The sequence below is a fragment of the Crocodylus siamensis genome, chromosome 5, assembly GCF_052110815.1.
Source record: "Crocodylus siamensis isolate JL-2025a chromosome 5, ASM5211081v1, whole genome shotgun sequence".
NCBI lineage: Eukaryota > Metazoa > Chordata > Crocodylia > Crocodylidae > Crocodylus > Crocodylus siamensis.
This window is the reverse complement of record NC_143399.1, coordinates 194,640,691-194,665,568: the sequence shown is the minus strand read 5'-3', so window position 1 is coordinate 194,665,568 and position 24,878 is coordinate 194,640,691. Positions and strand designations below refer to the sequence as shown.

At 46.7% G+C, this 24,878-nt stretch overlaps 1 protein-coding gene and 1 long non-coding RNA gene across 9 annotated transcripts in view; one reads left to right on the top strand and one right to left on the bottom strand.

The window, feature by feature from the left end:
- KMT2C (lysine methyltransferase 2C) overlaps positions 1-11,351 on the bottom strand; it is a 301,422-nt gene extending 290,071 nt beyond the window's left edge. For all 8 annotated transcript variants that reach the window (XM_090047709.1, XM_090047708.1, XM_090047707.1 and 5 more), the window contains exon 1: positions 11,049-11,351. In XM_090047709.1, the coding sequence (XP_089903835.1) occupies positions 11,049-11,206 (158 nt within the window). In that variant the 5' untranslated portion in view covers positions 11,207-11,351. The remainder of the gene's footprint in view (positions 1-11,048) is intronic.
- Positions 11,352-17,342: 5,991 nt separating this feature from the next.
- Positions 17,343-24,878, top strand: part of LOC149865086 (uncharacterized) — a 50,023-nt gene continuing 42,487 nt past the window's right edge. Inside the window, exons 1-2 of the long non-coding RNA XR_016442379.1 lie at positions 17,343-17,906; positions 18,951-19,163. This is a non-coding gene — a long non-coding RNA (uncharacterized LOC149865086). The remainder of the gene's footprint in view (positions 17,907-18,950; positions 19,164-24,878) is intronic.

Sequence of the window (24,878 nt, the reverse complement as noted above, 5' to 3'; positions counted from 1 at the left end):
GCAACTTGAATTGCCAGGATATCTGTTGGAAAAGCAGTACAGCAAGACACCAACAGCCAAACAAATTCTTGAAATTAGTTGAGGGGAAAATTCTTTCAGAAACTGGAGGAAGTTACTAGGGGAGCAGCTATTTTAGAGTAGATTCAGACAAACAGGGAGGAACTGGCTGAAGATCTAAAATGTGGAAGGTAATTTAGGTGAAAGTGGTAACACAAAGAAAGTTCACAATTCTAAGGAAAAGGAGAAGCAAAAAGAACCGAGTAAGTATAATGGCCTTCAAAAGAATCACACTTCAGCAAACTCATCGAACTGGCAGGTAGGGTCTCTCGGGGAGATAATATAAGGATTAAAGGAGCATGGGAGAGCTGGCACTTGGGAAAGAGATGATATGGAAGGCGCAATGGCAAACTATCCTGACATGGGAGAGAGACAGGAAGCATTGTATGAGATCAACATGGCTGCTTTTAGGATCTGAAAATAAAAAAGAAATCATACAAAAGTCTTGACAAAGATATATAACTGAGTATAAGGGAACAGCACAAGCACATAGGGATAAAAATTAGGTATAAAATGAGTTACAACTAGCATGAGGTATAAAGACAACAAGGGAAGTTCTATAAATACTTTAGAGATAAGAGAAAGAGGAAGGGAAATATAGGTGTACTGCTTATTGAGAAAGGAGAGCAAGTAGTAGATGATATGGAATATTGATACAGTAATAGATGATATGGAGAATACCCAAAGTATTCAATGCTTTGCTGTGCCTCAGTTTTCATAAAGCAAGTTAATTGTGACCAGAAGCCTGGCACAATTAATTTTAGCAGATTAAGGAATATTCAGCTAAATTAGATGCATCTAAATTGGCAGGGCATGACGAAACCCACCTAGAATACTTAAGGAACTAGCTGAAACAATCCCTGACCCATCAGCAATCATCTTCACCAACAAAGAGAGAAAAGAGAAGCTCTTACAAGACTGGGGAAGGGCAGATACAAAACCAATGTTTAAAAAAAGTAAAAAATAGGATCCAGGGAATTACAGACTAGTCAGCCTAGCTTCAATACGCCAAAAGGTAATGAAAGAAAGTATTAAAACAAACAGTGAATAAGAACCTTCAGAATAATAAGGCAATTAAAAAAAAGCCATCCTGGATTTGTTAAAAACAAGTTTTGTCAAACACAAGTATCTCTCCTTTTTCGACAGAACAGTTGCCTAGCAAATAAGAAAAATGCAACAGATGTGGCATATCTTGACTTTTGTAAGGCTTTTGACACTGTTCCAATCTGACATTCTCACAAGCAAATTAAGACATGGTTTAGGAACAGCAAATTGTGCACTTGTTCACGGAGTTGAACTAGATGACCCTCAGGGTCCCTTCTGTGAAATATGATCCAGGTGAAATTACCCTAAAATGGGTGCAACAACTGGTTAAGAAACTGCACTCAGAAAGTAGTTAATAATGACTTTCTGTCCAACTGAGAGGCCATTTCATGTGAGGTCCTGCCAGGAACTGTCCTGGGCCAGGTTTCATTCAGTATTCTCATTAACAACTTGGATGAGGAAATGGACTACAGTTATAGAATTTGCCAACAAGACTGAGCTGGGAGGGGTCACAAGCACTCCAGAGGACAGGATCAGAATTCAAAATTATCTCGATAAATTGGAGAAATGGTCTGAAGTCAGCAAGATGAAATTCAGTGGAGACAAGGACACACTGGTACACTTGGGAAAGAGAGATCAAATGCACACTTATAAAATGGGAAATAACTGACTAGGCAGCAGAACTGCAGAAGAGGATCTGGGAGTTAGAGTGGATCACATATTGAATAGGATTCAACAATGTGATGTTGTTGCAAAAAAGGCAAATCTCATTCTGGAATGTATTAGCAGGAACGTTGTGTGTAAGACACAGAAGGTAATTATTCTGTTCTACTTGGTGCTGGTGCGGCCTCTTCCCGAGTACTGGGTCCAGCTTCAGTCACCGTACTTGTTTAAGAAACATGTAGGCAAGCTGGAGAGAGTCCAGAGGAAAGAAACAAGAATAATAAGAGGTTTAGAAAGCTTGATCACTGAAGAACAGTTGAAGGGACTGAGTCTGTTTAGACTAGAAAAAGAAAAGTCCAAAGGAGGAACATGGTAATATCTTCCAAGACATAAAAAGGTGTTCAAGAGGATAGTAATTAATTATTTCCTATATCCTCTATGGGTAGGACAAGAAAGGTTTTCTGCAAATGAAGACACTTTCTAACTATGAGGGTAGCGAAGAAGCAAAACAAGCTGTTTAAGCAGGATGTGAAATCTCCTTTATTGGAGGAGATTTTTCCAAACTCAAAATAGACAAACTTATGTCAGGGATAGTTTAGGTATGTTTATCCTGCCACAGTGCAGGGGAATGGACAATACAATCTCTCAAGCTCCCTTTCAGCCTTAAATTGATATGGCGGTGTAACAGAAACAAGTACTATTCATTGTATTCAAGTATATTTGCAGTTGCTCCTCTTTAAACCCCAAACTTTTGCAAAAGGAAACACGAATCTACAATAAATCAACTTATAACTACACATAACAAATCCTCAGTAGTAAAACCTCCCTAATTGTTACATTGCAACCTTCAGTACAGCTTCCAATATAGCTTTCCCTGCCCCTAAAATGTCATGCTGCCAGCTGTCACATTTTGACCAGAGGGATGGAAATCTGAGCACCACAGATGATCACATCTGCCATGGAATCACCTAGAGGGTGGAAGGCATTGTTCCAATAAAACAGGTCCCGAAACAAATAGGGACGTATAGGTCAAACACAACAGCCTGCATTTCACCAAGAATTCTCCTAGTAGCCACTACAGCCGTGCACTCCCTACATGAAACACTACTTAATAAATGAACCGCTTCGTTCTATTTTAACTGCACCTTCCAGACAAAAGCAGTCTGAAATTAAGTACAGTCTCTGGCTTTGGTGGGAGGAGGACAGCTGTACAAGCAGCACAGAGGCCATATCTTCATTGCCAAAAAGGCACATTTTTTAAATGGATAACTACCATATGATGGCTAGCCTAGTGTGAAATCAAAACAGAGACAAGGCCCTGCAGTTTTATTGTGAGGCAGCTAGACAAAGTTAAGTATAGTGTTGATTGCATAGTTCTTACTTTATGATAAAAACTAGAGATTTGTTTCTACTAGGATGCGAGAGAAAGAGTGAACATGATATTATCATTTGTGGAAAAAAACGCACCTTACAGGAAAAAAGCCTAAGACATTGGTTACAAACACATTTAAGCATGTGCATTATTAACTTTACTCATAGGAATGCAATGAGGTTATTTATATGAGTAAAGTTACACCTGTACTTAAGCATTTGCAATACTAGAGCCCAAGACTGTGTCCACTGCCCACTTTTTTCTCTCACAGCTGGATAACCAGCATGTATTTACTATGTAACTGTAAAATCCTCTTGGAGACTGAGGCGCTTCTCGGCCTCTTGAAGGCTCGGATCGAAAACATTTACTGTGATGCATCTGGGCAAATCAACATTACTCTCCTACCTGTGATTAACAGCCCCCTGTTGTGGGGGGTGGAGTTTAAAAACTGGGCAGACACCTAGACTCCAATACTGCATTTAAGCTTTTAAGTGTACTCATATGAGTAAAATTATGCCTATTCTGAGTTTGCACAGTCAAAGCCTTGAGGCCCAAGCATGAAAGAGAATGCTATACATAGACCCTCTTCCTCTGTAGGTCAGAGAGACTAGAACAGATAGATTATGGGGGGGAAGCCCTTGTCAGCAGGAGGGCACATCACAGTGGTGGTGGACCAGACAGAAAATAAATAGAAGAATTTAGAAGACCTCACTGTTAGAAGGGTGGAGGGAAAAAAACAACCACCAAAGCACAAAAAGACAGAGAAGGTGCACAGAAGCAAGTGGAAAGGGACAGGCAAGAATAAAGCCGGTACAATAAATTTATGAAAATTACCTTTTTTGTTACAGTGCTCAGATACCACAGAGATCAGTAAGATGTAAATAGGCAAGATAGATTAAATCAAGAAAAAAGTATATTGCTTAATTCTGATTTCTTCTGATTTCAGCCTAATTAAGGCATCAGGCTAGTTACTTTTTGCCTTAAGGAAACAACAAACATTATCAAAACTTTCATTACCATTTTAAAGAATAGCAGGTGGTTATTCACCAACAAAAATTAGATCTTAATAAGAAGTATACCGCACATCAGCACTTGTTTGTTATTTTGGGGAAACTGGCAATAGTTTGGCTTTAGTTTTTAAATACTTCCTGAATTAAATAAGAGTTATTAATATTCTTGCTTTTTGCATATTCTGAGCTGATTTGAGCTATGCTTGCTATTAAGTCATTCTGTTTCACCTATGAAAACACAGTCAGTTATCTTTGTTTTCAAAAGCCTAGACTCTACTCAGTAATAAAACTTAATACACCATTTATATACAATGTTGCAAATGTTTTAAGCTAACAAGCCAGTATATATATGACTCAATGCTGTATAAAGTTCTGACAAGAGGTCCTTGGGAACGTTAACGTCTAACACTTGCCCAGCATTTTAAAAATAACCCATGTTTCAGGTAAGGGAGTGCATTCTACATGCTCTTTGTCTTTCAAATCAATGATTGTCCTGAATTTTAAGATGATTTCTACTTTATCTTGTTTTGTTTTGAGAGAAAGTACCCATGCTATTAAAACTTACTTTCAGAATTACCATGGCAGCAAATACCCAAACCAATTGATTACATCATCCGATGAACTAAGCAACCTCTGTACTGTAGTACAAACAGTGATGCTTTGTAATATTCCTTTAATACCTACCAAGGAAAAAGTTCGAAGTGCAATGTTAGATTTCAATACTGCAGCTTACTGAAGCAGCGGAGACTCTTACTCAATGACTCCAAGACCCTACTGCATATCACCAAGCTGAGCGAGTGAGCGAGCGAGCATGTGAACAAACAAACCATAAAAAAGGTGAGGGTGCTGCAGCACAAAATATTCTTGGTTTATTCTGAAGTGTAGTTTCAATTATTGATGATATTTCCTAATACTAGTAAACCCATCTTAACATATTTTGCTAAAGTAACATCTGCAAAAGCTCAACAAGACTGAGGCACATAATCCTTCGGTTTATAATTTGACGAAGCCTCCAATCTTAATCCTAAAGAACCTCCCCTATCATAAAACATGTGGTAGAATAATAGTCCTGTGGCTCCCTCAGGCCCCTGGCAGACATGCAAGTATAGGCATCACAGGATCTGATACATGATACCCACAATCGCACTTCCTGCCATGCCACATGTGGCCTTATTGCCGCTGCAGGGGGAGCCCCAGATCATGATCCGGAGCTCCCCCTCCACCAGCAAATGACAACCTCCCATGAGGGTGCACTCTGCAGCTGGGAGCCCCAGCCTGGCCACACGTTCAATAAACACCATGAGAGGAACCAGCCACAAAGTTACTATACATTTTTTGTGTAATAACTTTGTGGCTTACTCCTTGTTTTATCACGCCATTAACTGCATTAATGTATGGCCAGGTAACATTTAAGTTGTGATTAACCGGTTAATCATGTCCTAAGTGTAACATGCCAGAGGCCTCAAAACACTAGGGGGAAAAGAAAAAAAAAAAAAAAAAAAAATCAAGTGACTGGGTTTATTTCTATTCCTACCTATGGCACAGCCTCCCCATGGGCCCAATGGGGATAACATGCCCCTAGTTCACTGTCTTCTGATGACTAATTCAGTAACATCTCCAAAACTCTCAGAGACCCACAGATGGAAGGTGCTACCAAGCTTCACCATACAGTATGCAAAACATTAATAAACAAATGGCTAATACAGCTTTTTGCAACATCAGAGATCTTATGCCAGGCATCATTTGAAAATGTTGGTTGTTTTTAAGCTATGGAAATTACGAGTTAAGGTTACATAAACAAATCTGCCTCCAAGCTTTGTACCCAATTCCCATGCACGTGTGCACACATGCTAAACACACTGATCAATAGCCTAATAACTCTGTCCATGAAATAAAATAGTTACAAAGCTCAATATGTATAACAATTCTAGTGTTCACACATCACAAAATTGTACTCATAATTAAGAATCAAAAGCTTAGTAACTTAATTCAGCCAGAAAATGGCTGTACAAAGTCCAGCCATGTAAGGACTCCACTCCTGCTAGCAGAAGTTGTGCCTTTCCCCATTCTCTACTCCGATTTACTTTAAGTATATATTTTTGGGCTAATTGTTTTTAAAAACATGTTTATGGTGTTAAAAATGAGCATTTGCAAATGCATAAAGAGCACACAGAGGCAAGGGAAAGCAATGGTATGACCATGGCAGCGGGTAGGGGAAAGAGTAAGAACCAAAGAAACTCAACTAAATAATTGTATGAAGGCTTGTCTGAAGTAAACGTGACTATCTGTAAATGCTGGCTCATTCTAAAGTGGGTACAGTCAAACTAACGATAAAAATCCTTAAAATAATTACATCCTTACAAACACTCCAAACGTTCGTGTCTGCAAAACTATTTGCATGTCTAAAGTCTGGAACTTGCAAAAACTTACTGCTGCTGAAACGAGCTAGAACATGCAGTGAAACATTCAAGGACATTTAAACGTTAAATATGTTGAACTGAGCAGCATACAAAAACATTTTTCATGAGAATTTGCAAGTTCTCTGAAAAAGTGAATTTCTTCCCTTGTTTTAAAGAATATCAGTTTGGAAAAAAAAATAAAAAATTAAATTAAATAAAAATGAGATTACACCAACTAAAAGATTGGTAAGCCTTGGAAACAAAGGCTAGAATAGAAATATGGACAAAAGCTTAGGTATGGAGCTGTTATGACTGTGACCATAATTAATAAGACGTCACTACAGGTCTCTGCTGCTAAATTTTAACTAAGTGGCAAGAGATCAACATTTTTGTGCTAATTACAGTGTGATGAAATTAACAAGGCTTTATAGTTTAAAACTTAATTTAAAAAAAAATTCACTGTATCTGCACAGTACTGTTCTGATACAAGTTCATGGATATTCAGTGGTTAACTCAATCTTAACATGGCCAAACCAAGCCCTTAATCCTTCTCCCCAAATCGTCCCATTCTTTTTTCTTCCTAAGCACATCCCTGCCACTCAGACCCATAAACTGGGCAGCATCTTCGACTCGGTCCTCTCCTAAAACCCATTTGTAAAAACAGTATCTAAACATGTATAAGATCTGCCAGACAGCCTTTCTCCACCATTCATACCACTTGCATTCTTTTCCAGAGACGCGATTAGCCGTGCTAGTCTGAAATCAGGCAGAATGTAGTGCATAGTGGCACCTTAGAGACTAACTGGTTTAGCCATCTGACATGCATCTCTATCTAAGAGTGTCCAATAAGGTGCTATCTTTTATGATCAAATCCAGGAGTCTGTAAAGGGGGATGCAGGAGCTGCCACCAGCACTGCTCCCAGCTCCTTCCCCCCAGAGTAGGCATACCTTGCAGCAGCAACAGCAGCAGCAGGGGACTTATTTATTTATTTTTTTTAAGTCTCCCAATCAGACAATAATCTGACCCCCCTCTTCCTTCCCTATCCCCTGCACCCACCACTGTCCCTAATTCCTTGGGAGTAGAGAGGGGGAGGCTCCAGAGCCACTTCTGCTATACTCCAGGCAGGCTATGCACGGAGCCAAAATCTGCCAGGACAGCAGCTGCAGCAGTGGTGGCAGCAGGCTAGCTTCCTCCCCCTCCCCCCTCCGCACACCTGCTCCCAGACTGGCAAGGACACCCAGGGGGACTGAACAGGGAGAAGGAACCTGCCCACCCTTGCTGCTGTCCTCAGCTGAGCCTGGCCCACCAGACTGGCTGGAGAGGGACAGGAGCACAGCAGAGTCCCCCCCTGTCCCTGGGTCAACAGGGACAGTGAAGGCAGCAGTAGCAGCAGTGGATGGGGGAGGGAAGGAAATGAGAAGGGACAGGATGTGTCACAGAGGGGAAAGGAAGGGGGGCAATTCTTACCACCTTCAAGGACGTAACATGTCCTCGACTGCTGCTCAGGACTAAAAGAGGGGGTGCTCCTATGTCTCTGTGCCCACTTTGGATCCCCCTCTGTCACCCTTCACTACCTTCTGTCCTTTTTTTCCAGGTTCTGGCATTGTGGAATCCCCTCCTCTCTGGCCTTTACTAATGCAATCCTGCCATCTATTCAAAAGACTGCTGGAAATATGGTCTTCCTATTCGTGACTGAACTTCTCATGCTTCTCATCGCACACCTCCACGCGTTCCTCCTTCTTCACCCCATCAAATAGAAGATATTTGCCTTCACTTTTAAGGCCCTTCCTAGCCTAGTCCCATTTTACTTTTCATCCCTCAGACTCTAGCTCCTCCACAAAGCTGCCTTTGATGGTCACATTTGTAGACAGGCACCATCATGCCATAGGCATGGAAGGCAATCCACGTGAAAAGACTCAAGGCCACAACATTATCTCCTTTTAAGCTTTCCTTAAAGCCTACCTCTGCTGCAATCCCTACAAACACTTATCACTCCTGACCGTGGCAGCTACGATGCCGTAACTGCTGCTTATTTCACTTGTTCCATTCATAGGCATCACCTTTCCCTTGTGCTCCCACCTATAATTGTTGCATCCACCCGTTGTTGCATTTTAAATTTAGATTGTAGTCTTTCAGGTGGGAACCATATTTGTGTTATGTTTGTACAGCATCTAACACAGCACAGCAAATCCGGGCCTCTAGACACAACTGTAATACAAATCATCATCATCTATTCACCCAACATAGTCCTGAATCAACAGCACTGACAGGGCAACAGGGCTACTTCTGCCATTGCCTCTGATCCTATAACCAAAAAAAGGGTGTCCTGTCTTACTGCTCTACAGGCAGCCAGTCTCCAGGCACTGGCACCACTGACTCTTGCCTGTAGCACGGTGTAAGCTGATTCTCTCTTCACCACATACAGGAAACCTCCTGTGTTCCTTGCACAGAAACTGTTCGACTTTCTCAGTGCATTATGGGGATACACGGCCTTTCTGGGAAGAATCAGGTGCTGCTGCTGCCAGGGGCATGATGCCAGGCTAGACGGAATTAAATAGGTGTCTGCCAGCTTGGCAATGTCTGTAGTCCTTTAAAAAGGGCCTACTTTTGAGAGGTTTCAGGACAAGTCGAGGGTTATGAGCACCTCGCAGAGAGGGAAATTTTACAGGCAAACAGAAGACTGTCTTAATAATCCACTTAAAGATATGGTCTGTGAGAAGGTGAACTATACTAAGCTACACTAGTTTTCAAATACCAATCTCCAAGGCTGTCACCCCTAACTCAGAAATGTGTTTCGTTTGGCTACGCTATTTTAATATCGTACTCTTATACATCCCACTAAACTCTCACTGGAACATTTTCTATAATGGGATGAGGTGGGTGAACAATCTGATTGGCTGGTAGTCATTTAGACGTGGTTATGGTACAGAAAATGCTTGAACATATGCTCTTTTATCTGGTTTATATGAGGCATATTAATCCAACTAGAAAGCCTGAGAGAGAAGAGGATCTACACACTCGGACAAAAGCCGGCAGAAACTTCATTTTCACTCTTTTTTTTGTTTTGCTTGCACCTGGCTAATCTTAACCTTAAGAGATACTGTACAGGTTGAAACGCTAAAACGAAGCTACTTCAGAAAGAGACATCTTTCCTCCCATAAACACAGGTGCTTAAAAGAGCCCAACAGTCATCTACTCAGTTATACACAGGGGATCATGATGACCAACAACAAAATCCTATTTTTAGAAAAGGTGGTTACTTGCGGTGTTATATCTGAGGCCGCAATCCTGCCGGATCAAACTGCAGAGAAGGGTCGATATAGGGAAAAACAAAACGCCGTTTGTTTTTGCATTTCATTCATACACTACTTGAGAATTATGAGGCCAATTAAGCTCAGCTTTCACTTTTGTTTTTTGCTCATTTCACTTCCAGCTCCCAGGCACTGGCACAGTGGTGCTCTACATTAATACTCACATTAAAGGTAGTCATTTTTGGAAGAACATTTCTAAATTACCCCAGCCTGATCTGAAAGCCTTTCTATAAGAGCAGAAATTTAAGTGAAAGAGAAATGACACTTAGGCTCCACTTTCACGAAGCACGTAAACGGTCTCAGTTTGGCGTAGAAGAACAAATTATGTCCCCAAATAACGCTGTTCTTAAAGTGAATTATTTCACTTGTTTGGATCCTGTGGTGGCAGGCACAGCACACGCAGTATTCAGAACAAGCGTGCAGCGTTCAGAGTTTCACCTCCAACTATTTTTCAGCTTTATCAACTGAGTCACCTCATGCGTCTCGCGTACAAAATTGGGAATTTACACGTCTACACGAAACTGCCAGGGATCACAACCAAGGGCGAGGCACGCGAGTCAGTCGGTGCAACAACAGGGAACCCCCATGAAGTCCTCGTTAGGGGGAGGTAGGGTCGCTTTGACAAAATACAGAGATTGAAAAGGGATGAAAAGCTACTCCGAGAGGGGAGCCCCCAAACCAAGCAGGCAGCACCCCAACGGTTTTCCAGGGACCTGTGCAAAACTCAGACGACTTCCGCCTGAGGAGGACTCAACCCCACACCCTGGAAAGATGAGGGAAGAAATATTCCCTCCGCTTCCTCGATGGCATCGGACACCACCGGCTCCCTTGCTCCCGTCCAGTTTCCCCTGCAGTTTGTGGCCAGCCGCAACACTTGCGAGCGGCCGAGTCAAGTGCCCCCAACCCATGTCTTTGCCACCCCCTCTTTTTCCACACAGCCGCTCCGATAAGCGCCCCCCCCCCACCTCCCACACCGACTCTGCCCCGCTTCCTGCTCCGCGCGACGTCATACCCAGCTGTGACGTGTCCCTGTCGTCACCCCCAGGCAGGAGCGGGGCCCCGGCGCTTCCCCCCGCGCCGTGCGGCTGCCAGGGGCGGGGAGCGCGGCCCGGCCGCCCCCCACAGGCCGCGCGCGCCGGCGGGGGGGGAGCGGGGCCCGGCGGGGCGCGGGGACAGCGGCGCTCAACTTACTTCTTTCTGGCTCTCTGGAAAGGGGAAGCGCCATCTTTGCGAGGCCGGCCCCGAGGTCTTTTGTCTGCGGCTGCCGCGGCGGCGGGGGGAGCCCCGGGCTCGGGCGGCGGCGAGGGCGAGGGCGGCGAGGGCGGCGCGGCGCCGCGCGGCTCGGCCATGCCGCCCGTCAGCGGGACGCGCGGGGCGGGCGGGCGCGGGGGACGACCAGGCTGGCGGCGGCGGCGGCGGCGGCGCGGATCCCGACGCTCCTCCTGCTCCCGCAGCGCCTCTGCGCTTCACCTCCGCCTCCGCCGCCGCCTCCTCCGCCGAGCATCGCCGGGCGCCCCGCACCGCACCCGGCACAGCCCCGCACGGACTCAGGCTGCGGCGCTGCCCGGCTGCGGCGGCCGCTTCATCCCGCGCCCTGCCCCCTGGCGGAGCCCCCGGGCCGGGGAGGAGCCGGGCAGGGCGGGGAGGACGTTTTGACAGCCCCGACGGGGCGCACGCGGCCCCCGCCGGGCTCCCGGGCCACGCGTGGGGCCGCCGCGGCGAAGCCGTCGGGGCCGCCGCATCCAGCGCTCCGGCCCGGCTCCCCTTCCCCACGAGAGTGCAGCCAGCCCGGCGGCCCGACGTGACGCTGCCGGGGGGTGGGGACGCAGACCTGCCGGCGAAGAGGCTCCCCCCGTCCTCGCACAGGCTCCCCCGCGCCCTCTCCAGCGGCCCACGGGCTTCGCCGGGCCTCTCCGGTGGGAGCCGCTGAATGACCCAGCGGATGCCCGAGCCCGGAGACCCGCGGGGTATTACCATCAAGCGGCCTGACTTTTGCAGAGGGGAGTTTCTTTTCGTTTTTTTTCAATGCACTGCTTTAGGGCCTGGCCTGGCCAAAAGGATAGAAGGAAAAAAAAAGCAGGCGTTCTTTGGCCCTATCCTTGATACTAATCTAAACCCAAATTGAAAAGCAGTCTCTCCGGTTAAACCTTTGTATTCTTAGCCTCTCACATCAGCTCCAGGCTGGTGGGCTAATTTGGCTTCAAACAAGGTAATTTGCGTGGTTAGGTCTTGCCCACGCTAGGAAAAACTTTTATTTTTTTCAATGGCATTAGCTTAACTTACCTACTTTCCATTTCATTAAGTGGTTATTCACTTAATATCAGCGTTGATATAATTTAACACCTGTAGTTCAGTTTTTAGCTGCTTGAGTTATGGGTTGTGTCTGCATCACAAAAAAAAATGTGTTCCCCCCCTTAAACACTGCTGTGGCTATCTCCACATGAAAACCCTGTGAGGACAAGGCACAGGTAGTTTTTAAGGTGGGCTAGGTGAATGGGACAAGTGCCACCAAGGCTTTACCCTCACTAATTGCACCAAAGGAAAAATTACAGTGTCTTATTTCTACTATCACTTTCTCAAAAGGCCAGGTCCACACTGAAGTTTTTTCCTGGCATGACTGTCAGGGGTATGAGGAGGGCAACACGGTTTTGGGTCTAATGCTGGCACAAAACATGATTTGGCCAGTGCTGCTGCAGGACTGCGGGAGGGGAGGCTGGACTCAGCTATACCAGCCAGTTTTTCCAGTGATAAGCTGTGTCTGCCCTAGGAGTATTTTGCAGGTACTGTGCATCATTATAGCTCTACCAGCAAAACTTTCCAAGGGCACACTTGGCCTAATCTGGCTAATATTATTTGTCTATTATTCGTCTATTTGGCCTAATATGAGTTGTCTCCATGTCAGAACAAACCTTTTGTAGCAGGGACAGCTTTCGTTTAGGCTGGATGTAACCAAGGGTTGGGCATATGTAATTCATGTTCAGCTAATGTGACTGAGCTGAGAAAAATGAAAAAAACAAAAACAAACCCACATTCCTTTTTGCCCTTCAAGGCAGGACTCCCTTAAAACGGCAAATTGAAGATATTAAACTTCCAGCTATGTCTCTAGTGCTTGCACAGTTGGATTCAGCTTATAACAGACCCTGGTGTGACAATTTGAACAAGGCATATTTTGCAATTTTTTACTTAAAAACATCTAAACTCATCTTGATGTGCTCGGTGACAAAGTGATAGACTCATGTACAATGAGCTGCCAAAACAAGAGTGAGCTTGAAGATGGGATGCTGTCTTAAATCAGCCAGTTAGGGAAAATGATCTTGTTATGGAAACCATTAAAGGAAAATGAGAACTGGTGTGTAAATACTGTTGTATCATTATACCTCTAAAAACAATCCTGGATAACAAAAATAATGAGGACTACAATGACTCCAGGAGCTGTTAATGAGATATAGATACCTTCTCTTTTGTTACATTGGTTCAAATCCAAATCAAGGTAATGATTGTTCACTAACTTATATCTAATGAATTATGTATGTTTCATTTTGGCTCATTTGCGTATGTGTCCGCACCACAGAAATTGTCATAAAGACCTTCCCCTGGTCAGGATTTAAAGCATGCTAAGTGTTAACAAATTTTAAAATCCCAATGTAGACAACAGCCTCTGTCTTTTACAGGTGCCAGCCTAATAAAAAGTAAAGCTTAGCAGGGAGAATAGCCCAACTAACACATCTTCAAGCAACTTAATGAGCATTTAATGAAAGCTTTTCAGTCACATTAAACTAACTCTACTGAGAAACAAACCTTTTGCATATCAAGACAGGACTAAGTCTGTTAAGTGTTCAGGACCCCGAGTACATCAGGCTTGCCTACCTGTGGGATTACTCAAGAACAGCTATTTTTGTCAACTTTGCTTTTGCTTCAGGTTTACATTTCCTCTGAATGTGAATTAATAAATTTAGGATTGTGAATCCAAAAAAGATGACAAAGCCGGAAGGGAAATACGTATCGCCTGAGCAAGGGATGAACATTAGAGGGATGGGGATGAGGAGGGGAACACAACTAGGTTACAGAAAATACAATGTTAGCCAACTAAGTCGGGGCGGAGGGTAAGGGGGGTTCGCGACGCTGAGAGAGAAAGAAGACAGATACACACAAACCCGTTACGATGGTCCACAATTGTGGAGGAAGTGGTTCGAAGAAAGTGCCTCAGTCCATATAGAGTCTCATCGCGGGGGCCTCTTTGGGTGGAGCGGTGGTGTCCATTGCTGAAGGATCCTCTCCAAGTGAAGTCCATCTGGTGCAGAGCGGGGGTTCAGGCGGTCCCCTCTGGGTCCCGTCTGACGGCGGTTTGTCTGGTGGGGTCGGAGGCAGGATTATAAAATGCAAATGCTGGGCTCCCATTTTATGTACTTAGTACACGCTAGCTAGCACATGCTAACAGACACATTCTAGAAGTCCAGTATAGACAAGGATGTGTGTAGTTTAGCATGTGCTAAACTAGTCATGTAATAGTATAGCCGTGGCAAAGCAGCCTTGTAGGCTTTAACTTGACCAGTTTAAAACGTGTTAAAGGCAATGTGCCTTGTCTACCTTAGACTTTGAGCATGGATCAGCGAGCACATGTTTAACATCTGCTAATAACCCACCATCACACTTAATTCTACCTGAGAAAGTCCTTTGTGAGCAAAAACAATAGAAAAATTATATTAGTTTAATTCCCCATATGGAGACACGGTGGTAGAGTACATTGTTTTGGTTTAAATCCCTTCCCAAGCAATATAAACTAAACTGGGGAAAAAATCCTCACTCCTATCAGAATAATGTAGGAATTAAATCTTCATGACTCCATCTGCATAGCTAATTTTTGTTGAGATAAGGCTTTAGTAGCACTTCAGGTTACAGCATTTGCACTTTACCTGCCGTACAAGCCACTTAAAATGTTAACAACTGTACAAGGGTGTAGGCTGTTTTCGAACTATTTAAGTTGGTCTAATAAAAGATATCAGATTCACCCAAAGAACCTTGTCTGCCAATAACCGTACAAACTGCTTACCCTGAAGCCTTCCTATTTCTAACCAATATTAGCTGATCTTTGTTTTAAAATGAAGTAAAAATCTCATTCCAAACAAAGGCTCTGATCCTGTGAACACTTAGTTCAGTAAGTTAGTTACTATATATGTTTAAACAGTTCCATAAGAGGCAATAGGACTATTCACAGGCTTAAAGTTTCTCTTGTGCCCAGTCATGTGCAGGAACAAGCTGCAAATTCTCCCAGTTGAAACAATCATTTTTTATAACAAGGACATTTACAGAACCTTAATGTGGGCTCTGTTATGTCACATTATGATAGTTAAACACCATGAATGGCACACCATGGAGGGTGCTGCTGCCTTGGGAGGGCGGTGGGGCTGGCAGGGTTGGTGTGCAGGTAGGACTATACACAATAAGCCCCTTTTGTCACATCATTTGCAGCACCAGTCAAGGTGTGAGTTGGTCTGTTGGTGCAGCTCCTGCATCCTTTGCCTTTGTGTGTTTTTCTGTCCAAGTGGTATGTCACAGCTGTTCAAAAAGGTTGACACCTTCCCTCACCTTGCTGCACCCTTCTTTGATAACCCTGGTTAACATCACAGAAGAATTAGCTGGTAGGTTGCACTTGATCAGCTGTGCCTAAAGAATGTCCTTGACAAGCTGTCTTGGACAACAGCATTTCCTTTTCTTGGGCATTTCTTTTCCTATTTTCCAGTGTACGGCCTAGGAGAGGTTTGGACTTGTGTTGTCGACCTGGACCAGGTGGCCAGGCCATCACAGCTGTCCCTTAATTATGATTGTATTCTGTTCTGCTATTTGTTAGCATGAATGTGAACTTTAAAATGAATTCAGAACTTCATTCTATTGTGGAGCACAATAGAAAAGGCACACTGGCTCAAGGTAAGGATGGGGTACTATTCTTCTAGATTTCCCTAGCTTCTAGCAATTTGTGCCCTGGCCAGAATTGTATTAAAACATAGCTTTAATCTTCTGTTTTTTAGTGATGATGTATTTCTGGGAGGTGCAGCAGTCGAGAAATATAAGAACCTTTCATGTGATGCTACAATTTTAACATTTTTTTTCTCCCCCAAAATACTCAAAAGCCAATCCTTTGGGTAAAACCTCGGGAGTGTTTGAAGCCAGCATATCCCTTGGGCCAAATTCTGTCTGGGTCTGCTGATATGTGCATGCCAGGAAAAAAACATTGACAGTAGAAAAAACACCTGATAGTGGATGGCCACCCTGATCATGCCCCCAGAGAAAAGCCTAGCTAGGGCCTTCTTCCTGCAAACATACAAACAGATTTGACTTGCTCAAATAGCGGCTTGTATTTGCAAGACTGAGGTGTTATTTTTCAATGTCCTGGGTGTGTCTACATGAGACGCTAACTGCACAGTACCTAATAACGCTGCGCAGTAGTGTGTCACTGCAGGGACAGTGCTAATATACTACTGCGCAGTATTATTAGGCTACCACACTAAAAAGGCGTTTGCTGGCATTAGTGTGCAACCAGTTACTGTGCATTTATTTAGTGCTTAGCTATACAAATACTAAATGAAATGCATAGTTGCCACTGTGCATTAATGAATGCATAGTAGAAACAATAAGGCTGTGGCCTGGGGCTGGGGGTTTGGTCCTCCTGTATGTATGTAACACACGCAGAATAGGGAGCTTGTGTTCTGTCCTGTGCAGCGGCTGCCCCAATGAGGTCCTGGTCCACAGCAAAAGCTCCTTGGTACTATGATCATACATCTGTTATTACTACTACTAGTATTTTTATATGCTGCCAACCTCACAAAGCACAAACCTCTCGTCCTGAGCAGATTGTGCCTGCTTTTAGGACTACAGTGCGGAAGGGGCTAGTGTCAGCCCAGAAGACAGGTGCCAATTAGGGGTCAAATCCCACCTGCCTTGGGACTTTCACTTGATTCATGGGAGTCAAAGCAGAACACCCCCCTCGCTCTGTTTTTGCCATGCACAGTCCATGGGGACATGACAACCTGTGTTTTTAGCATGCAGACAGAACGCGGTCCTGCTTCAGTGGCTTGCACGCGGCAAACCAGCTCTCAACGTGTAAACGAAGCTGGGGTCAAGGCATGCGATGTTATGTGGGGACACGGTTGCATGTATTCCTCTGGGTGACACCCCTGTTATGTTTCTGCCTCCAGCAAATGCTCTTTTCCAAGCCCGACCCTTGAAGAAAGCAGGTTTTTAAATGAAAGTCCTGACACAACCTTAATTACAGCCGAGCCAACATGGCCATTATCCTCTCATTTTCATCCTTAAGCAAGAGCGCTTCCCCAGGGTCGGGTTTTGCTTTTGTTGACTGGTGCCTGGTTTGCTAGAAACCCTGGCTTTTTTCTTTTTTGATTTGCTCCCCCCCTTCTGCCTTGCCTTGGGGGAGCTTTCGGGGGAACAGGCCGAGAAAGCTGAGAGGGAGCCGAGGAGGAAAGGGTGGGGAGGCAGCCTGGAGAGGAAATCTGGAGTGGGGACTGGCAGCTCGGCGAGAGGTACCAGGAAGGGGGAGCTGAGCTGAGCCGAGCCGAGCTGCCGACCAACCTGTCAAATCCACTTTAGGACAAACTAGGTCAAGCTGCTTGCCGAGCCAGGGCTCCCCTCCCCCGCGGGGCGCTGGGCAGGCACGGGCTTAGTCTAATATTTAGACAGGATTTGCGGCATGGAAACATCGGCCCCCTCCCTGGGGCTCCCAGCGGGGCTGCCCCGCTCCCGCCCCTCAGCCCGCGGCTGCCGTGCGCGGGCCGGGCCGGGGGGGCGGCACTACTTCGCGTGGAGGGATCGGATCCGGGCCGGGGCGGGGCAGGGGAGGAAACCCCCCGGCTCCAGCCGCGTTGTTGCTGCTCTCCCTGCCACGGCCCGAGTGGACTGCCCCTCGCTCGCCGGGCCCCGCGGCCCAAACCGGCGTCGTCGTAACGAACTCCGGCGCTGCCCCGGCCCGGCCTGCGCGCGCACAGCCGGGGTGGGGGGGGACGTCGTCTCCCACCCCCGCGTCAGGAGCAGTCACAGGTCTTTTTTGTTGCTTCTCAACGTCTTTAGAAACCCACTGACTGAAACCAGGCAAGGACCAAAAGGACGAAACCCAAAGAGCTGGAGATTGTTTTTTCCAGAGAGGCAGAGACGTCTTTCTTTTTAAATCCACCTTGCGATCCTCTCAGCTCCTCACTTACTTTAGCTGGGGGTGGGGTGGGGTGGGGGGGTGTTCTGGTAAGTGCCCCCCCCGCCATTTGGGGTGAGGGGCAACCTGGTAAAGGAGGAGCCAGCGGGTTTCACCTTTGGACTAAAAAGTGCGCACACAAATTTGCAAGGCGATGGTCATTTCCTATTAGAAACAAGGTGGTAGCCTACCCTGTGGCAAGGAGATGCCTGTGGCTGTTGGGTCTTATCTCCCTCCTCCCCATCCCTTTCCAATCAGTCAAAGCAGCAAGTCTGCATCATTAGATGAGCAAGGATAATCAATCTCATTTTCACATAATTGATCGGAGAGGCCTGGTTAAAACAAGGGAGAAATAAAACAAAAGAAATGTTTCTCTCTTCAAAACCTCACCCAGAGTGGTGTTTTTACCATAACGATCATCTATTTTCCATTGTGAGACCTCAGCAGCTCTTACATACAGCATAAAACTGTGCACTTAAGATATGTTTCTTTTGTTGTTAAAAACCCCCTATAGCTGTTTTATTGACATCTCAGCTATTCTCCTCTTTTCTATTTACGTTCTTAGACAGCATTCATCACCATGGTATCTTACAGCTTTATAAAAATATAGATGTACCATATGTGTTAAATCATTAATATCTTTAAGAATAAAAATGCTGGGTAGAAAAATCTTCCTAACAAGTGTAAGTGGAGTAACTAGAGGCGAAAATAAAAAATCAGAAACCAGTCTGAGTAAATGGGCGGTGCACAGGGGAACTGGAGCAGGGAAGGGAAGGTAGGAGATGGGTTAGGACCCTTCCTTTGCTGCTGCCCCCCACCCCATCAGTGTGTGTGAACAGGGCTGGTAGAGTCACTGCTTTGGGTCTGTCTTACACTGATGTCCCTGTTCACTGCAGGACAGGGAGCACCTGCAAGCCACATCCTGTTCCTTTCTGCATCGAAGAATGGCACCTGTTTTCTTGTGCTCAAGTTCTCCTGCAGCCATGGCAGACAAGAGCACGAGCATGTCCTCATAGTGACTGAAAAGCATTCAAATAAAAATACGGAGCTGAAGGAAGGGCTGCTCGTCTACTGGGAAGGAAGTGCCAAAGTGGACATGACTCCACGTCGTAAGTTATTAATCTCACTTTTGCATTTTCTCATGCTTTTCATTTCACACTGTTTCAATGGGCCCTTTTCTCCATTTAGACTTCTAGTGAGTACACATAAATAATTTCCTCTATTGTATTAATTTCCCCTTACTAGGAGATTCTTTTCCATGAAGGAATGGCAAAAGTAATTATATTTATAAATGGCATGACTGTTTTGCCTAAGCACCACATATATAATTCCCCTCTCTAAGAAGGATTTTTATAATTCCTCAAAAAATGTCTTGGCAAGGACCAACCCACCAGTTGGTCGTGCGAATCTGGCTTTGGGGACAGAACTCAGGACTCTTGTTTCTTGGGCCAGTGGGTGCTACCAGCATCACAGAAATAAAGCTCTGATTTGTTTGAGAGACCAGATGTTAATTTTTTATATTTATTAAGCAACCCCAGACACTAGTAGAGAACCTGCCCTCTTGCACTGTTCATTTAACTACTTAATACAAGGTCAGTTTGACATTTGACATGTTCTTTATTGGTGCTGGAGATGGTAGGGGTGAGCTATTAACTCCTGTTCTTATGGTAGATAGACACAGTGATCTAACAGGTCTTTTCCATTTAATACGTTGTATTGGGGAAAGAAATTGGACAGGTTTACAATGAGGGAGGGAGTGGTCCCATATCCTTTTTAATTCATTCTAACTTCTCTCTTAACTGATTTCAGGGGAAAAAAGAGTTTCTTTACTACACATTGTGGCCTAAGTTACAGGGGAAAGGTTATGTTTTCATCCCAGGAAACGCATTGGGAAAACAACATTTGATGAGAACTGTTGAACACTCCTGACCTGCCTAGATCCCTCCCTCAGTCCACCCCTCCTCTCCTTTGTACTTTGTGCTTCAGTCCCTTTCACTGAGACATGCCACTGTCTTTCACTCTCAAAACCTGCTTTTATTTTGCGTCCCTTTCCAGCCTCAGTCCAATTTCTTTGCTTTCCACCTTGACATTTTTCAAACCTTTCCAACTACATCAACCCCCTGTTATTTCACTTTTCACTCACAGATCATCAGGTGGTGTAAAATGTCATAATTGAAGTCAATGGAACGATGAGTGTTTATACCAGGTGAGGATTCTGCCCACCTATTTCTTTTCAATCAGCGTTCTGCTCTCTTCACTCCACTGAAGTGTGTTAAAGGCTTTGGAACAAATGGAGGAAGCCATGAGAAGAGAAGGCATGGGAGAAAAAGATTTGCTGTATAAGTGTTAAGAGATATTTTGGTGTTAATGATACTATTCTAATATAATAAAAGCCGTGGCATTTCTGGCTGTATGTCTGTCTGTCCATAACGCTCTGGGCCAACTGTGCATGCATGGCCTGAAGCCTAAGGACAGACAGACATAGAGGCAGAGGTGGTCAGGGTGAAGGTGTGCTCCCTGCTCTGGGAAGTGGTGTGGGGAGAGTCCTGGGGTGGGGCTGTGGCTTGCAGCTGTGCAGAGGGTGTGGGATATGGCATGTGGGGGTGGGGAGGGGTGGCGCATGACCACAGGGTGCCACATGCAGCAATGGCCAGCTGCAGGACGTGACCGCAGGTCAGGGTGTGCTCCCCACCTGTTCCCTGTGTGGCACCCAGTGCCTGCCCTGCATGCTCTACCCATGCAACCTCAAGCCATGCCCCTCCATGTGGGGAGTGCCTACTGGTTGCGGGCATGGGAAGTGCAGGGGGGGCACGGCACACGGACGCATGGCCACCAGCTGCAACACACAGCTGTGGGGTGGGGTGGGCAGCTGCACCCGTGCCCCACGCAGCACCCTGTGACCACATGCCATGACCCCCGCCCCTGTGGTCCACTCCCTCGTGCATGGTAAGTGTTGGGCAGCCGCAGGTGCAAGGGCATGTGGGAGCGGTATGACAGTGGGATCGTGGCGTGTGGCAACAGGGTGCTGTGCAGGAAGTGGATGCAGGGGGCACCTGCAGGCAGCCACTGTAGCACATTGCCTTGGGGTGGGGCACGTCCCCCGCCCACTCCCTCCACATGTGCCATGCCCCCTGGGTGCCCTGTGCCACACCCCAAGGTTGTGCTTCATGCCACACAGCCACAGCTGGCGGATGCTCACCCTATCCTGACTGCTTCCCACACCACACCCTGTAGCCATGCGCCACACCCTCCACGCAGTCACATGTCACTCCTCCTCATGCACCCTGTGCCACACTCTGAGGACACTCTTCATGCCATACCCTCTGGCCAAGCACCCCCACCTACCCTGCACAGCCATGCGCCAAGCACCCCCACCCACCCTGCAAAGCCATGCACCATGCACCCCCCCGCACACCCTGCACCACATGCTGGGGCTGCTTCCCATATCATGAAGGCAGCAGTGGGTGCTTCCTGTACCATGCCCTGCACTGCGCACTCTGCAGCACACACCAAGGCTGCTGCCTGTGGCAAATGGCTGGTAGGCATTCCCTGTGCCCCCACACTGTGGCTGCTTCCCACGCCACTCCCTGCAGTCATACACCATGCCCCCTGCACCACACCACAGGGTCACTCCCCATGCCATGCCCTGTGGCTGCACCCCCCCCCACACACAGCTGTGCACCATGCCCTCCTGCATGCCCTGTGCCACATGCCAGTGCCGCTCCCCACACCATGCAGGCATAGCCAGTGGCCATTCCCTATACCATGCCCCTCACCCCACCCAATGCACCCTGTGCCACCCTGGGGCCATTGTCTCTGCCACACATAATCAGCAAGCATTCCCTGTGCCCTTGCACAATTGCTGCTTCCTGTGGCACTCCCTGTGGTTGCACACTGCCACCCCATGCACCCTGCATTACACTCTGGGGCTGCTGCCTGCACTGCACCATGCCCTGTGGCCATGCGCCACCCCCCTTGCTCAGCCATGTAGCACATCTCCCCCACATGCCCTGCACCACACTCCAGGGCCTCTCCCCATGCCACACAGGCACAGCCAGTGATGAGGCCGCTGTCTGCGCCATGCAGCCGCAGATGACAAGTGTTCCCTGGACTGTGGCTGCTCCCCATGCCACTCCCTGCAGCCATGTGCCATGCCACCCTGTGCACCCTGGGCCACCCCCCGAGGCTGTGCGCCACCCCCACCCCACATGCCTTGCGCTACATCCCAGGGCCGCTCCCTGTACCATGCTGCTGGCGAGCACTCCGTGCACCGTGGCTGCTCCCTGAACCACACCCCGTGGCCATGTGTCACCCCCCTGCGCAGCCACCCACCACACCACCTCATGCGTGGAGCAGTGGGAAGTGGGGGTGGAGCAGAGCATGATCCAGAGCAGCAGAGGGAGCAGGGTGTGACTCAGAGCGGTGGTGGGAGGAGAGGGGAGCAGGGCAAGACCCAGAGCGGCAGCAGGGGAGTGGGGAGCAGGGCAGGACCCAGAACAGCAGTGGGGCAAGGAGGAATGGGGAAGGACCTGGAGTGGTAGCGGGAGTGGGGGGGAGCAGGGCTGGACCCAAAGTAGCGGGGGCAGTGAGTGGGGCCGGATGCGGGCCTCCGTCTCTGTCCCCACCCCCCTTCCCGTGCACCCGTCATTCATTACAGGCATTTTGCTAGTATTAAATAAGACCCCAGAAAAGAAGACTTTGTTTAGGAACTTCAGTCCTTTTTCCCCCAGAAAGGAAGCTGAAATATGTCTGGCCCAGAGAGTTCAGAGGGACATAAAGTTTCAGAGCACATCTTATTTCTTTATCATGTGACTCAATTGCCAAACACAGTGTGAAAGATCCACATTGAAATCATGGCCCCACTGAAGCGAGTGGGATTTTTGCTGTTGACTTCAGTGGGTACCGTTTTTCACCCCCAGTCTCTATTTTGATAGCTATTGGTAGCAGTATGCAGCGTGCTGGAGATGGGACTCAATACAATGCATCACTCTGCTCCTAGGCAGCCATTGGCAAAACACTAATTCTGAACAGTAATATTTCACATATGCTTTGTAACAAATTACAGTGTAAACAAAATGGATTTGATTTTACTCTGAGCCATGCCAAGACATATTCTCTAAAGCTGCATCCAAGCGAGCAAGGGCATGCACTTGCAGTGGCACGTAGTAGCGGCACAAATTTGTGCTGCTACTTTGTGCTACAGCGCACACCCCTCCATGTGCCCTTTGTTATGAGTTGCACCCAGTTCCTCCAGGCCAGGCTCCATGTGCTGGCAGGAAGGGGACTGACTGGGCCCTCAGTGCAGGGCTAGCTGGGAGGAAGCCCCTGCACTGAGGCACACTGTGCCCCAGCCAGCTGGAGAGTGGCATGTGGAGACAGGGGAGCAGCCAGCCCAGGGCTGCCTGCTACCCTGTCTCCTGGCACACTGTGCCCCAGCCAGCTGCTCTGTGCTTTGTGGCTGACTGGGGTGCAGTGTGCCTCAGCATGGTGGCTCTGCAGTGCATGCAGTGTATGTCAGTGCGGCGGATCTGCAGCACATGGAGATGGGGGAGCAGGCAGCCTACCCTGGGCCTTAACAGTATGGAGCTCAGCCTAGGCTGCCCGCTCCTCTGTCTCCAGTGCGTTCCATTTTTGCAAGCTTTGCACTGCTTTTTATGTTTTTTTTTCCCTACCAGGAAATCCTGGTAGCAAATTTGCAGCTTGGGACACATCTTAACATTCGCCACATGCAGTTTGTGGTGACACAAACTGCATGTGCCTGCAAGTCTGGATGTGCTCTAAGGGTACATCCATGCAGCAGTCACTGCAGCTTGTGTACACATGCCTGCATTAGCTTAAAATGGACTTGCTTGGATATGAAGAACAGCACAGAGCTCAGCATGGTCTTCAAAACCCATCTGAGATGCTGAGTAACTACTCACGCGGTAAGCCAATACTGTGCTCCATACTGTTAAGGCCACAGTACTAGCCGTACCGAAAGCTAGCTAGTTTACCACTTCCATGTATTGACATGAGCTACAGTCACCGCAGTGTAGATGTACCCTCAGATGACCTCCTACTTATCAAAAATTTAAACAAAGGAGGAGCCTGTCAGAAGTTTCTGACTGGGGTGTTTCTCCATGTATTATCTAGCCAAAGGTGTCAAAACAATACCCGAACTTATAGCTTCCATTTCAGATCTGGCATAATAAATGCCTTTTCTTTATATTTGATCCAATGTAGAATACAAAATATGGTCTCTCCCCTTCCATATTGGTTCACCGGCATAATCTGACTTTTCTGAAGAGAAGAAACATTGATTTGTGCTGCAGTGAAACTCTGTGAAGTGTGGAGATTTCTATCCTAGAATTTTATATAGGTGTTTATCCAGAGAACTTGACAAGAGTTTAACCGCAGATTTTTCAGGAATGCTGACATCCTTTCATTCTTAGCCTATCTTCTAATGTTGCTAATTCTGCGAGTCAAGTCATTGTGGTTAGCTGACCTCGTTTTCTGTCTCTGTGGTGAGATTTTAAATCTAGGAGGCTAACCTCAGTGCTCCCCCAAGAAAGACGACAAAAGATGACAGAGCATTTCCTTCTTTGGCCTCTGCAACAGAGGTTTTTAGAAACCGGATTCTTCTCCATATATTGTATTAGGCATAGGCATCTAAATGTCTAAATGCAAGTTTATCCTACCCTGGCAAACGCAAGCTTATCCTATCCAATCCTACGCTGAGTCTCTGAAAAGCCATTAGATGGGTCCTGCATTAGAACGATGGTGTCAAATCCAAACCACAGAGAAGCAGGGGTATTAGTAGGAGGAAAATCTTTATAAAACTAGTT